Source organism: Trachemys scripta, chromosome 23 (assembly GCF_013100865.1).
Source record: "Trachemys scripta elegans isolate TJP31775 chromosome 23, CAS_Tse_1.0, whole genome shotgun sequence".
NCBI classification, from domain to species: domain Eukaryota; kingdom Metazoa; phylum Chordata; order Testudines; family Emydidae; genus Trachemys; species Trachemys scripta.
Window position 1 is genome coordinate 4262422 of NC_048320.1, and position 15067 is coordinate 4277488.

Genomic DNA, 15067 nt, shown 5'->3' on the forward strand with positions numbered 1-15067 from the left:
TGAGGTCCAGCCCCTTGTGGAGGATCCTGGCGATGGCTCCCTTGGCCACGACCTGCGGAGGAGGAGACGGGGGTCACTGAGCTGTGTGACGCTGTGTGGAGTCTGGGAGACACTTTATGGTATTGTTGATACCAACATTAGAAAATCGCAGGGAATCTGACCAGATATGCCATGGAAGGTGTCTGTGAACATTGTGTGATTTGCCAAGTATGAGGATCTTGTTTATATGTTTGTATCACCTTTGTATTGTGTTCTAGGTCTGTGTGGTACATCTGTATTTCAAAACTCAGGCTGTGGTTCTGGGTGACACCTCCAGACAGATTGGCATCAGCACTGCCGAGCCTGTTCGATGGCCCATCGCGGGTCATAGCCCGACAGTGAGCCCATTGAAAGGAACTAGGGGCTACACCTTAGGAGCCAGCAAGGCATGTAGGGGCAAGGCATGTAAGGACAGAGAACTCTAAGTCTGGCTTTTCCATGCCATGTGCTGTGCAGCTTGTGTTTGGGACAAAGGAAGTACCAGCCACATGGCAAAAGGAATATAAAGGGCAGCTGCATCTTCTCCATTTTGTCTCCAGTCCTGCTTCTTACCTCTGGAGTAACTTTTCTAAAAACGAAGCTCTGAACAAAGGACTGAACGACCCATCCAAGCTGTGGATCTGTTCCAGAGGGACTTTCAAGCCAACAAACTCACCAATACTGCTCAGAACCTGATATATGGACTTTGATGTCTCTGTTTGTATGTGATTGTTTTACCATTTAACAACTCTCTTCTTGTTCTTTCTTTTTTCCGTATAACAAACCTTTTGTTTCAGACAATAAAGGACTGGCTGGCAGCCTGGTATTTTGAGTAAGATCCAAACTAATATTGGTCTGGTGATGTGGCTAACCGTTTGGGGTCAGAAGAACATTTTGTATAGTGAGCAGAGGTTTTAAATGACTTCTCACTGTCCTGGACCTAGTTGCTGATTGGGAGCCAGAGAACTGGGATGCAGTAAAGCGGGCTGTGTGATTTCTTTTTTAGCTTCTAGATAACCAACATGGTGGGGAATCAGGAGCAGTTTGCGACTGGTTGGTGAGTCCAACTTCAGTGTGAACCACCAGTTTTGGGAGAATCTGCTCTTCTTTTTACAGCCTGTCCTGACCCTGGCATTTCCAGTGAGGGCTGCCCCAGGCACACTGGGTCACAAGTTGATGCTATACAGGGGGCTGACAAATGCCCCGACGTGGGGATGGCCATGCAGGGTGGAGTCAGGGCAGGGTGCGGCCTCTCGTACCCACGTACTGAGTTAGCAGAGGTGGGGGAGCAAGAAAGAACATTCAGGCAGGTTTCCCATTCCCTAGCCCCCCAGCCCCTGCTCTGGAGCCAGATTGGAACCAGAGCCCCTAGTGGGGAAAGGGGAAAAGCCCCGTCCTGATCTAGCCCCGCCCTTGTAATTCAAAGGAACCGTTCGATTCCCCACTGCTCTGCTGTGGAGTCACAGCGTTGACTCCGCACCTCGTGCTCACACACACACACACACACACACACACACACACACACACACACACACACACACACACACACACACACACACACACTGTAGTCTCTCAGGACGGGCTCACCAGGAAGATGAAATCCAGGCTCCTGGACCCGTTCCCCAGGGCCTCCCTAGCAATGACGTAATCCACCTGGAGCTGCTGGGCCTGGTCGCAGGGCAGCACCCCTCCCAGCGAGCGGATCTTCAGGAAACTCTGGCTCTTGGAGTAGAAGGGCTTCAGGTCACTATAGGCATCCCGGTAACTGGGAGAGACTCTTCCATACACAGAGCTGTGATCCACCTGCTTGAAGCGCCCCTGGGGGATAGAGAGAGCGATGGGGCTCGCCGGGGAGCAGAGCACCCAGCACAGGACAGGAATGCAGCCGGGGCAGGGCAGGCTCTGATGCTGCCGGCTGAGCTCACCCCCATGGCCCCTCGCCCTGCGTCCCAAAAAGTGACATGGAAAACCCCAGCGGTTCGAATGGGGAAGCCCGACAGCAGCAATGGGGCAGCCCCTGGGCTGAGCTGCCCGAAGGGGGCGACCTTCCTAACTAAACCCCACCCCAAATATTAATGAGAAGAGAAGTGGTGGCACTAAGATGCCGTTTGCATCACCCCATTGATGGTTCTGCTGATGGGTTCTGTGCCTCCCCCCCACCCGTCTGTCCTGGCTATTCAGCCTGCAGGCGCTTCGGGCAGGGCCGTTTGCTACGCTGAGTGTGTGCAGCACCCAGCACCATGGGGCCCCGATCCTGGCTGCTCCTTAGGCACCACCGTAATAAACATCAACAATCACAGACACAGTAACAGAGGCAGAGTGCAGGGGCCCCACTGGGGCTCGGAGGCCCGTCACTTACCCTCAGAGTGACCCACCCGGTCCAGCCAGAGGTGTCCAGCTCGAAGGAGGCTCTGCCAGACTCGTCCGTCAGGAAGGTCTGGTTCTTATTCTTATCTCCATAGCTAACAAAGAGCTGCAGCTTCTCATTCTTCAGCACAGAGCCACCTGCCGCCTTCAGGAGCATCTGAGACAGGAGAGAAACGGGGAGACGCACAACTCAAGGGAGCAGACTCCTGGGAGAGTGTTGCCCACTAGGTATTAAAGAGCTGGCTGGGAGCAGAAAGGGACAATGCAATCCAGCCCTGAGATGCACTGGGAAAGCCCAGGGCTGGGATGGGATGTTGGGGTGAGGACTGAGGGGCATTAGCAGATCTGGGAAGAAGTTGGGGCAGGACAGGAATAGCTGGGGGTGCTGGGGTGAGCACTGAGGGGTAACAGGTTGACTGAGCCCTCCCTTGGGATGTGGGCTCTACAGTCCAACCGCCCCCAGGCCCTGAAAAGGACAGTTACCTGTTCCGTAACTGGCGTTCTTCGAGATGTGTTGCTCAGGTGTATTTCACTATAGGTGTGCGTGCTCAGCACGTGCACCGGTGCCGGAAGTTTTTCCCTTAGCAGTATCTATAGTGGGGGAGCACCGCTGCGACCCCTGGAGTGGTGCCGGCATATCACACCATAAAGGGGGCTGCGTGCTCCCCCCACCCTCAGTTCCTTCTTGCCAGACAACTCCGACAGAGGGGAAGGAGGGCGGGATATGGAATACACCTGAGCAACACATCTCGAAGAACGCCAGTTACGGAACAGGTAATTGTGCTTTCTTCTTCGAGTGATTGCTCCTGTGTATTCCACAGTAGGTGACTCCAAGCCATACCTGACGGAGGTGGGTAGGAGTTTTAAGTGTTAAGTTTTAAGGGTTACCCGGGCGGAGCACTGCCCTACCAAACCCTGTGTCATCCCTCGTTTGGGAGAGGATCGCATAGTGCGATGAGGTGTGGACAGAGGTCCTGAATAGGGACGTGAGCCACATAGGCCGCTGATGAGGCTGAGGTCTCGTCAAATGAGCCTTCACAATGGAAGGCGGGGGAATCTAGGGATGGAATAATAGAGGCCAGGGACACCATGTGGAATTTGCAACGAACCAGAAACTGGTTGAGATTCCGCAGATCGAGGATGGGCCGAAGCCCGCCCTTCGCCTTCGGGATATGGAAATACCTGGAGTAGGATCCCTTGCCCTGGAATTTCCGAGGTACCCTTTCCACAGCTCCCAGGGAGAGGAGGCGCTCTACCTCCTGGCGGAGAAGGAGGGAATGCTCCGGGTCCCCGGGCAGCTCCCGGGATGGAGGATGGTTGTCGGGGGTGGGGGTTGAAACAAACTGCAACCTGTACCCTTGGGAGATTGTGCTGAGGACCTATTGGTCCGACATTATACGGGACCATTGCAATCGGAAGGCCGATAAACGGTTGATAAAACTGGGGGGGGGGGTACACTGGCAACAGGCCCGGTGACCCCCCTCAATGAGTCAAAAACGCCGTTTTCCCGGCCTCTTGGCCTTCGAGGGCCCAGGCTTAGGGGCTGAATGGGATTGGCGTTGGGACCAACGCCTTTGGTCCCGCTGACTCTTAGGCGGGGTTTCGTATCTGCCCCAAGCCAGAGGAGCAGAGGTTTGAGGCCTGGGCTTGTCCTTAGAAGGCGGGACATAGAGGCCCAGCATCTGCAGGGTGATGCGGGAGTCCTTCATTCCATGCAGACGGGTATCTGTCTGGTCCGCAAACAACGCGTTGCCATCAAACGGCAGGTCCTGCATTATTGACTGGGACTCCACGGACAGCCCCGAAAGTGACAGCCATGACGCCCTTCGCATGGAGACCGCTGAAGCCACTGACCAAGCGGCTGTGTCTGCTGCGTCTGAAGCCACCTGGAGAGCTGCTTTGGCCACCGCCGCGCCCTCTTCGACCAGAGCTCAGAACTTCTTTCTGTCCTTGTCTTGAAGAAGGGGTTCGAACTTGGGGAGGGATCCCCAGAGATTAAACTCGTAATGGCTCAGCAGTGCCTGGTGGTTGGCCACTCTGAGCTGGAAACTGGCAGACGAATAAATCTTTTTACAAAAGGTGTCAAGTCTCCGAGCATCCTTGTCCTTTGGTTTGGGCGCAGGCTGGCCGTTCCGCTCACAGTGGTGGACCGACTCTACCACCAAAGAGTTCGGGGCCGGGTGGGTGTAAAGGTATTCGTGACCCCTTGCAGGGATTAAATACTTCCTTTCAGATTTCTTGGAAATGGGGCCAAGAGAGGCCGGGGTCTGCCAGAGGCCGGTGGTGATGTTGGCCACCCCCTGATGGAATGGGAGGGCCACACGCCCCGGTACCGAGGAGGCAAGGACATTAAATAGCGTGTCGGAGGGCTCCTCCATCTCCTCGGCCCGGAGCTTGAGATTCGCTGCCACCCTCCTAAGCAGCTCTTGGTGTGCCTTGAAGTCCTCTTGAGAAGAGGGAGGCGGTACCGCAACTGAATTGCCTGGCGCCGAAGAAGTAGATGGTGCAGTGCCATCAGCCACCGACGGCATTGTGGGCTCGATGTCCGGGTCATGTCCCAGGGTCAGTGCCGGTTGTTCAGCACCCGCGGCCCCATCCTGGTCCCAGGCAGGCGACGCGGGGTGGCCCTGAGAGGCTCCTGCCACGGAGTGAGGTCCCAGCTGTGAGAGTGCCTGAGGCCACTGGCACCATTGTTCTTGCCAAGGTACAGCCTGGAACTGGGACGCCTGGGGCGCAGGCAGAGCTGGCTGCTTCTGTGGTGCGGTGCGGCCCAGGGAGAGACGGCTGTGTGCCGACGCCGAAGTCCTGGAGGAGCGCACGGTGCCATAGGAATGATGGAGTGGTCTCTGTCGTGACGGCTCCTGCCCCGAGACTTCGACCTGGATGACGTAGACAGGTAGATGTCTGAGGAGCTGTCTCTGGATTCCCTACGGCGCCTGTGGCCACGGCGCTTTGGTGCCGGGGACTCTCGGGACGGACTCGGAGCACGACCTCTGTGACGGCGGGCACTAGAATAGGAGCGCCAGTGCCGACGGCGTCGGGACCTGTTCCTCTCGGACTGACTCAAGGAGGAATGGCGTCGTCTCTTGTCACCTCCTCTATGGCACTTGGAACCGGAGGGGCGGAACTCGCTCGCAGAAGAGCCGGCACGCAGAGTTGACGTACGACGCGGGCCTCTGCTCAGCACCTCGACCCTGGAAGGTACCTCGACCTCTGATACCTCCGGGGAGGGCTGACGGGCGCTCAAAGACAACTTTCCATGGGACCATAGGCCCCACTGAGGTGGCGCTCCTGGCACCAGAAGGTCTAGGATGTCACGCGCGGCCTGAGCTGCCTCTGGTGTCGAAGGCTTGCGCACTTCAGCCGAGGCTCGCGCGGACGGGACTGGACCACTCCGCTCAGCGCGAGTCGGAGGTCTCTGTCCCGACGGGGATCGTGGGCTGCCCAACTCGGGTCTGGCCTCACCCCTCTCCTTCTCTCAACGCTGCTGAGTCTTCCCTTGCTTCTTACTGGGGGAGCGGTGCCGAGTTGACAACGGTGCCTCGCTGGGCACCGAAGACGCGGTGCCGGGTGCGGAGTCAGGTCGACGCGCTGGTGCCGGGGCAAATGCCGACTCCATTAGCAAAGCGCAGTGTCAGATCTCACGCTTCCACTTAGTCCGAGGCTTGAAGGAGCGGCAAATCCTATAACGCTTACTAACGTGAGCCTCGCCCAGACAGTGAAGACACTGAGTGTGTGGATCGCTTCTGGGCATAAAGTTGCGACAAGAGTTGCACGACTTGAAGCCTGGGCCATGGGGCATGCCCCGAGCCAGGCACTAGAGGAAGAAAAGTTCAGCAAGGAAAATTCAGTGAAACTGGATACCACTAAGCTATCGACGCTGCAGTCAAGGCTGGAGCAAGTTCCTACTCCCTTCACTGGCGGCAAGAAGGAACTGAGGGTGGGGGGAGCACGCGATATGTCGGCGCCACTCCAGGGGTCGCAGCGGTGCTCCTCCACTACAGGTACCGCTAAGGGAAAAACTTCCAGCACCGGTGCACGTGGCGAGCACACACACCTATAGTGGAATACACATGAGCAATCACTCGAAGAAGAACCAGGGCCTCAGATCTCCCAGCCTCGTTGCTTTGCTTACACACATTCTCTCTGAGTCCCATCTGGGCTGTGGCTACACTGGGCTTTAAGATTAACCCCTTAGGGACAATGTGGTAGGCAAGCAAGTAACCCGGGGTTAACAAAGGAATTTCTAAATCACAGTCACTTAGACGGCTCAAGAGTTACAGATCTTTGCCAAAGAATGAATGTCCTGATGAGCACCCTTCTCTAGTCTGATCTAACCCTGCCCCTGACTCTGGGGTTTGTCAACAGTTCAGGCTGGGCAGAATCAGTAGCTTAGCTAGTGGGGTTCAGGGGAAGCGGCCGCTTCCCCTGACCACATTCCCCAAAAGTGGCGCCTGCGGAACGGGGCCGCAAGCTGGTTCCCGGCGCTCCGGGAGAACGGCAGAACGGGGCCGTGGGCTGGCTCCCGGCGCTCCAGCCGGCACAGCGGGGCTGCGGGCTCCCGGCGCTCCGGCCGGGACTCCGGCCCTGAGAGCGTGGCCGGGGGTCTTGGTGCCCCGGACAGCGCTCCGGATGGGGAAGCGGAGTGGCCCTGCGCATGCGCCGCTCCGTCTTTCGGTGGCATTTTGGCGCATGCGCAGGGCTGCCAAAATGCCACCGAAGGACCGGCACCTTTTTTCTCCGCCGCTCCTCCTCGGCTGCAACCCTGGCTATGCCACTGGGCAGAATCCCTCCCGCCTTGTCTGTCTCCCGCCAGTCCTTCTGGCATGTGGTGATGGTCAGCACAGCTGCACAGAGCAACGCCCCTTCTTAAGTAGAGCCTCTCTGGACCCTTCTGCTATGTGCTCAGCTAGAAAACTCCTTCCTCCTCCCCCAGACGTGCTCACTGCACCTGCGGGCCCTTGTGTAGAAAAAACATTGTCTGTGGGGGTGGGTCAGTAAGTGAGAGACAATCAAAATTGATGGCACTAGATTGCCATCTTGAGATCTTCTCCATGATAGTCCTTAACAAAGTGTCACGCACCTTTTCTAGGCTGGGCACCTGTCGAGAATACAATATGATAATCTGCCTTGGGTAAATTTAGGCGTGTGCACAGCACATAATACAATGGGAAGGTACTTACCTGTTAGTAACTAGCATTTTTCGAGATGTGGTGTCTATATGTGCTCCACTTCTGGTCTGCGTATGCCCCATGCACCGGAGATCTGAATGCATTAGCCACCAGTGTCCATTGGTTGTGCCTGCACCCTGCATGCCTCCCTTGGGAGCTGGGATCTAAGATATAACTAGTAAGCTATGGTGAACTGGTCCTTTGGGAGCAGCAGGCCTGATAATTCTGTGGGTGCCCAGAGGAGAAGGGGCCGGACACTACCGGCGACGCTCAGAGGACTGGGGGCTATTACTCCCAGATCCTTTCCAGCGGCACTATCACCTGGACAAGTGTTCCTCATTTTGTAGCTGTTCATTTGATTTCTCCTTCTTAAGTGTAGTACCTCACACTGGGCTTTAATTATTTTCATCTTGTTGATTTCAGACCAACTCTCTAGTTTGTCAAAGTCGTTATGAATTCTAATCCTGTCCTCCAAAGTGCTAGGAACCCCTCTCTGCTTGGGGTCACCCAAACATTTTAGAAGCACACTCTCCATTTCATTGTCCAAGTCTTTAATGCCGATACTGAGTAGTACCGGACCCAGGACTGACCCCTGTGGGACCCCACTAGACACATCTTCCCAGAGTGCTGCAAACTATTGATAACTACCCCTTGAGTATGGGGTTTCAACCAGTTACAGTAATTTCATTTAGACCAGTCATTTTCAACCAGGGAGCCAGGGCTTCCTGGGGGGCCATGAGCAAGTTTCAGGGGGTCCACCAAGTGGGGCCAGTGTTAGACATGCTGGGGCCCAGGGCAGAGGGCTGAAGCCCCACCACATGGGGCAATTATCCTGTTTGGTACCCCTTCACGCCGGCCCTGGCTTTTATATGCAGAAAACCAGTTGCTGTGGCACAAATGGGCTGTGGAATTTTTTACAACATGTTGGGGTGGGGGGGCTCAGAAAGGAAAAGGTTGAGAACCCCGATGTAGACCACATTTCCCTAGTTTGCTTATGAGGATGTCAAAAGCCTTACTACAAGTAAGGGTTCAGTCCCAAGGGTCTGTCCTAGGGCCGGTTTTGTTCAATATCTTCATTAATGATCTGGAGGATGGCATTGCTGGAGGGTAGGGATAGGATACAGAGGGACCTAGACAAATTGGAGGATTGGGCCAAAAGAAATCTGATGAGGTTCAACAAGGACAAGTGCAGAGTCCTGCACTTAGGACAGAAGAATCCCTTGCACTGCTACAGGCTGGGGACCGAGTGGCTAGGCAGCAGTTCTGCAGAAAAGGACCTAGGGGTTACAGTGGATGAGAAGCTGTATATGAGTCAACAGTGTGCCCTTGTTGCCATGAAGGCCAACGGGATTTTGGGCTGTATTAGTAGGAGCATTGCCAGGAGATCGAGGGATGTGATCATTCCCCTCTATTCAGCACTGGTGAAGACACATTGGGAGTATTACGTCCAGTTTTGTGCCCCCCACTACATAAAGGATGCAGACAAATTGGAGAGGGTCCAGCGGAGGGCCACTAGGCCAGTAGCCCTGAAAGCTAGACGTGGCTTTTCTTACTGGGGACTTTAAAATCTCACCTATTGCACCTCAAGGAGACAACAAAGGGGCGTCTGGGAGTTCAGAAACGGTCCAATCGCCTGGTGCTGTGCCTGTCGGTGCGGGACACAAAACGAGCTCCAGCACTATCAGCAGTGGCGCGGAAGGACCCGTGCGATGGATGCTGAGTGCAGGAAATAGGACGTCTGGGCCACAGGTGTGGGTAGCAGAGGCACTGAGGAGAGCGGCACCTGGTACAACGAAGGTGAGAGCTCCGGGCGTGATGCGTCGGTGCGGCAAACAGTGGTGCCGAAAGCACCCGCAGCAGCTCCAGCACCAATGACTGTGCCGCAAGCAGTGGTGCTGAGAGGCCACCACCAAGTGAAATCCTCTCTGGGCACCAGGGGATGAGCCAGCACCAGAACCAAGGACTCAGGACTCCTGCTCTCTGGGCACCAGAGGGACCAGGGATTGGACTCGAGCTGCCCTTCTCAAGTGACACAGAAAGAGGTGACGTAGCAGGCACCTGAGGAGGAGATCTACTCCCGTGCTCCTTGGCAGGATGGCGTCCATCACACTCGAGGTCATGAACCAGGGCAGGCACAGCCTTAGAGGCGGAAGAGATGGCTGCCAGGGTACTTTTTACTGAAGGGTGATCGGTCCTAGGAGGACCCTGCATCTCTTCAGGGACTGAGCCTGGCTTCCTAGACTTCTCCAGGAGAAATCCCTTCAGTCTAGTCTCCCTGGATTTCACAGCCCATTTGGGGAGGGCTCTGAGGTCCCTGCACTGCTCTCTAGTGTGTGTCTGTGAACCCAGACAATACAGACACTTAGAGTGTCTGTCGTTCCGGGCATGGCAGACCCACATGAGGAACATAATGTAAATCCTGGGGGCAAAACCCCCCTGTACCTGGAGAAGACATCAATTGCTCACCTCAGAGCCCTACCCCGCCCGTAACAGGATTCATAGAGTGCAAGGCCAGAAGGGACCATTGTGATCATTCAGTCTGACCTCCTGCCTAGCTTAGGCCAGAGACCTGCCCCAAAATAATTCCCAGAGCCAACCTGTTAGAAGAACATCCCGTCTTCATTTACACATGGTCAGGGATGGAGAATCCACCACGAACCTCAGTAAAGTGTTGGTTAATAACCCTCACTATAAAACATTTACACCTTATTTCCAGTTTCAATTTGTCTAGCTTCAACTTCCAGCCGTTGGATCGTGTTCGACCTTTCTCTGCTAGATTGGATATTTGTTCCCCGATATTTACAAATTGTAACCAAGTCACCCTTTAACCTTCTCTTTCTTAAACTAAATAGATCGAGCTCTTTGAGTCTATCACTATAAGGCATCTTGTCTAATCCTTTCACCATTCTTGGGGCTCTTCTCCGAACCCTTTTCAATTTATCAATATCCTTGTTGAATTGTGGGCACCGGAACTGGACACGGTGTTCCAGCAGTGGACACAGAAGTGAAAAATATAAAGATAACAGAACGTGCTTACTCCAACTCGAGAGTCCCCTGTTTATACATCCCAGAATCGCATTAGCGCTTTTGGCCACAGCGTCGTACTGGGAGCTCATGTTCAGCTGATTATCCACCATGACCCCCAAATCTTTTTGAGAGTCCCTGCTTCCCAGGCTAGACTCCCCCACCCTGTATGTATGGCCGACATTCTTTGCTCCGAGGAGAGGGAGTCTACGACTGAAATCCTCCTTAAAACAGGGGAGTTCAGCTACACTAACTAAGCCACTATCTTCAGTAACAATGATTAACTATCAAAAATTACTATTTACAAAACATAAAGAGAAAAACTTCAGTGGAGCCGGAGACCGGACACTGCTGCTGGCTCTGGCTCTCAGCCAGGGGCCATGAGAAGGAACTGAGGGTTGGCTGGTTGCTCAACCCCCATTGTGCCCTCGGTAAGAAGGGGCTTGAGGACATGGAGAGCACAGCTAACGCATCCGATCTCCAGTGAACGGGGCACCTGAAGTGCAGCACATCCGGCAATCAGTCAACATCAATGGAGGTTACAGTGTGGTACAGAAGGGATGAGCCAGCTCTGTCACACCGGTAATCCCGTTACCTTGCCAGTGTAGGGGAATCCAGCCTTGTAGGAATCATCAGCGTCCTCAAAGGTCACTGTAGCGATTTCAGACACGATGTCACAGCTCTTGGTCGCGTTGAGCTCCACCTCTAGCAGGAGAGGGAGGGACGATAGGAGGAAGGTGCCAGGAGCGACACCGGAGTTCAGGCTATGTCCCAGATTTCTCTCCATAACAATGGGAGGGTGTGATTTAGGGGAGAATTTGGGAGGTTCGGCTGGGGGCAGAGAAGGATTTTCCTGGGGAATCTGGAAACTAGAAAATTTAGATCCACCTTCCCCTGGGGCTTAATCCCAAACCAGCCACTTGACATTTGCCAGCAGGGTCTCCTGGCTCTGCAGCCCTTTTCCCAGCAGAGAGCTCCTTACTGAACGACCCCAGAGCTGACCCCGCACACAGGCCTCTCGGCACAGGGCCTGCCCCCAGAAAGGGCCGTTTTCAGAAGTGCCCAGTGACCCGTTGCTGTTCTGGACCCGCTCTCCTCCAGCCACTTCGCCATCGCTGATGTCAGCACCCGAGGATAACGTTGTAGCCACCCCACAGTTACAGTTTTCAGCCAAATGGGTGTTGGCCGCTCTGGAAATCAGGATTCTTCTGGGTTAAATGTGGAGTTATCTGGGTTCGCTGCTAAGCGATTAGCACTTGCAGTTTCGAACGCTAAGTGCTAACGTCACTGAGGCCGTGACTCAGGACCCAGCGACACAGGCTGGGCCTTCACTCCGCTCTGCCAGCTCAGTGCACAGCCAGAGGCCACTCGCGGGAGGGTGCTTAGTCTTTGCATGAATGTGCCCAGGTCTGAACTCCTCATGAGGGATTGATCCCAGTGATGGGCTGAACCAGAACCCCAGATCCAACCCCCAACGCTACCTCTGGGCCCATCTCTAAAGCAGCTGGGCTACAAATGACATGACCACATGTGCAAGTGAGACCCCTCTGCCCCTGGGGGTTCAGTGCTGGGGGCTGCCTGGGGGCATGCATGTGTGCTTGATTTCAGACCCACCTGTCCCCTCCTCCATGAGAGACGCCTTGGCCTGGAGGCTCATCCTGTAGCCAGAGTGGGTCAGGTTGAAGGGAGCCATCACCACCTCTCTGGAAAAGCAACCGTTGCTCTCAGTCTGGAGGGAGAGAATCACAGCCCGTTAGCAGCAGCTCTGCACCAGGCCCCGCAGGTGTCAGCTCAGCAGGTCTCTAATTGGGCTTGGCCTGGTTAGTGCTGGGACGGGAGACACTCAAAGAAAACCTGGGTGCTGAAGTCAGCAGCAGGGGGCGCTCTCGCCTTGGAGTCAGCCCTGACTCTGGTACCCCAGCACGGCGCTAGGGGGCGCTGTACAGCTGGAGCTGCTGTGGGTGGGATGAGACGTAAACAGGCCCTGGCCACCCGTGCCCATCACAGATCCCCTGGTGCTTGTCCCCCATCGTCGTGGTAACGCTAGCTAAATCCAATCACCCCCCTAGCCCCCCAGGGACTGAGAGCATTCGGGGAGATCTGTATCGTTCCATTGCCCCACCTAACGAGAGCTGCTGATGAGGAAGGGCGGCCCCGTAACCTGGGGCACTAGCCTAGGTCTGGAGAGACCTGGGGGCAAGTCCCTGCCCTGCCACAGGCTGCCTGCAAGTCCCTCTGAGTACGGCTCCAGGAGAATCACCCTGCGGCCGCGAGTCTCAGAGCCCAGCCCTGCTGACCCCACTTGTGCTGCAGATTGACGGTCGGGTCCAGGCTCTAGACCCAGGGAGGGGGGAGGGTCTCCTAGCCCAGGCTCCAGCCAAGCGTCTACACCAGGGATCGGCAACCTACGGCATGCCTGCCAAAGGTGGCACGCAAGCCGATTTTTCATGGCACGCGGCGCAGGCTGAGCGGCTCAGTCCGCCGCCGCTCTGGGGTTCCCACTGCCAGCTCCTGCCAGCCGGGGTCCACCGCCAGTGCAACTCAGCACCCGCTGCTGGCCTGGGGGAAGGAACCCCAGGCTGGCAGGGGGCTGAGACCTCAGCTGGAAGGAGCTGGGGGCAGAAACCCCAGAGTGGCGGGGGACTGAGCCGCTCAGTCGCTGCTCTGGGGTTCCGGCTGCTGGCCCCTCCCCAGCAGGGGTCCCCACTGCCGCAGCTCCACTCACCTTGCTTCCCATTGCAGGCTCCCTCGCAGACAGGGTCCAGGCCTCCAGCCCTGCTCAGGCCTACCAGCCACCAGCTCCACTCACCTCAGCTGCCAATCTTGGTTTCCAGCTGCTGACCTCCTGCAGCCGCGTCTGGATCTCCAGCCTTGCTCAGCCTGCTTTCTGGCCGGGAGTCCCAGCAGGCCACCCTGGGCTCTGCTCCTGGCCTTGGATCAGTCCTCTGCAGCCTCCCCACTGTGGCCCACTGTCCCCAGCCTGGGACAGTGAGGGTTGCACACCAGGCAAGAGGGGGTGCAACTCAGCACCTCCATCTTAAAATTGCTTATCTCAGACCACACTATGTTTGACCTTCTATCACCTGCCTTCTATCACCATTTTTTTTCCTACTGAGAGTTGAAGGGAACATTTGACAAAATGGCAGCTCCTAAGAAAGCGAAGCTAGATGTCCGATCGTTTCAGCTTGCTTGGACAGACACATTTGGATTTATTGAAAAGAAGCACGGTGCTATTTGTGCTTTCTGTTATGAAAGTGTTGTTTGTCGCACATCAAGTATTCAACGACATTTTGAAATGAAGCACGAGAAAACCTTTCTTGATGAAGCAAACAAGACTGAATCAAACAAAAAGGCAGTAGCAGCCTATGAGAAGCAAAGCAGTGCTTTTAAAAGCTTAAGTGTAAGTAAAAATCAAGCTACAGAAGGAAGTTACAAGATTGCACAGTGCATTGCAAAAAACCGGAAAGCCATTTACAGATGGGGAATATATAAAAGAAGTTTTCTCAGCAGTTTGGAGATTTTGTTCAATGATTTGCCAAATAAAGATACAATCATATCTATGTAACCCTTCTGCCAGCCGAGTTGATAGCAGCAAGGGCCGGGTTCAATACACAGGGGTCCCCTCCCAACAACGTAACACAAAACCAGCTTGAGCCTCCACCCAGTGACCTGAGAAAATCTTACACAAGAGGCAATACTTCCCCTCTCGCAAGCACAGAGTCTCGGTGTAGCAGAAAATGTTTAATAACATGAGGTAAACAACATCAGCATTAAATTGGGAAAACACAACTAGAGTTCATAGACCAAACCATGAGCAAAGACCCACCCCAGCAAATTGGGCCGTGTCCTTTCCCTTTGGTTCTTGAATCCAGCAACGCAAAAATCACCCAAAGCCCCCAAAGTCCAACACCCCAAAAGTCTCTTGAGTTCAGCAACCCAAGAATCACCCAAAGTCCCAAAAGTCCAACACCCCAAAAGTCTCTGCCCCTGGTCAGTGCAGCCCCAGAGTTCAAAAGTTTACCTGCAGGTTTTACCCCCCGCAGCCTGGGTGGAAATGGGGGAGGGGAAGAAGGGGGCGTGCAGGGTGTTAAGGGGCACCTTACGTGGTCCGAGGCCGATTGCCCGCCTCTCTGTGGGGTTCCACTGCAGCCTTCACCACGAGCCGCTCCACTCCACCAGCCGTCCCATGCGCCGCTCCTGCCGCCCCACAAACTGCTCCACTCTACCAGCCGCTCCGCTCCACTCTACTCCTCCAGCTGTCCCCACAAACTGCTCCGCTCCGCTCGCCGTTCCATGGGCCGCTCCAACTGTCCCCGCAAACTGCTCAGCTCACCATCCCGTGGGCCACTCCATCCGTCCATCAGTTCCTTCTTGCCAAACAACTCCAACAGTGGGGAAGGAGGGTGAGACGTGGAATACAGCTGAGCAACACATCTCGAAGAACGCCAGTTATGGAACAGGTAACTGTCCTTTCTTCTTCGAGGGAT

General features: G+C 55.2%; 2 protein-coding genes across 11 annotated transcripts in view; one reads left to right on the forward strand and one right to left on the reverse strand.

Annotated features, from left to right (window-relative positions):
- Window positions 1-15067, reverse strand: part of LOC117869139 (alpha-2-macroglobulin-like protein 1) — a 777004-nt gene that overhangs the window by 387005 nt on the left and 374932 nt on the right. For 2 of the 7 annotated variants that reach the window (XM_034755677.1, XM_034755673.1), the window contains exons 9-10: window positions 12195-12309; window positions 11176-11285 (exon numbers count right to left, since the gene is read on the reverse strand). The exons of 4 other annotated variants lie outside the window; for them this stretch is intronic. In XM_034755677.1, coding sequence (XP_034611568.1) covers window positions 11176-11285; window positions 12195-12309 — 225 coding nt within the window. Of the gene's footprint in view, window positions 1-1605; window positions 1837-2377; window positions 2543-11175; window positions 11286-12194; window positions 12310-15067 lie in introns of all 7 variants that reach the window. One more of the 7 variants, XM_034755674.1, reaches the window with a different exon arrangement.
- The window catches only part of LOC117869140 (alpha-2-macroglobulin-like protein 1), a 582774-nt gene that overhangs the window by 228912 nt on the left and 338795 nt on the right, over window positions 1-15067 (forward strand). The window lies entirely within an intron of this gene.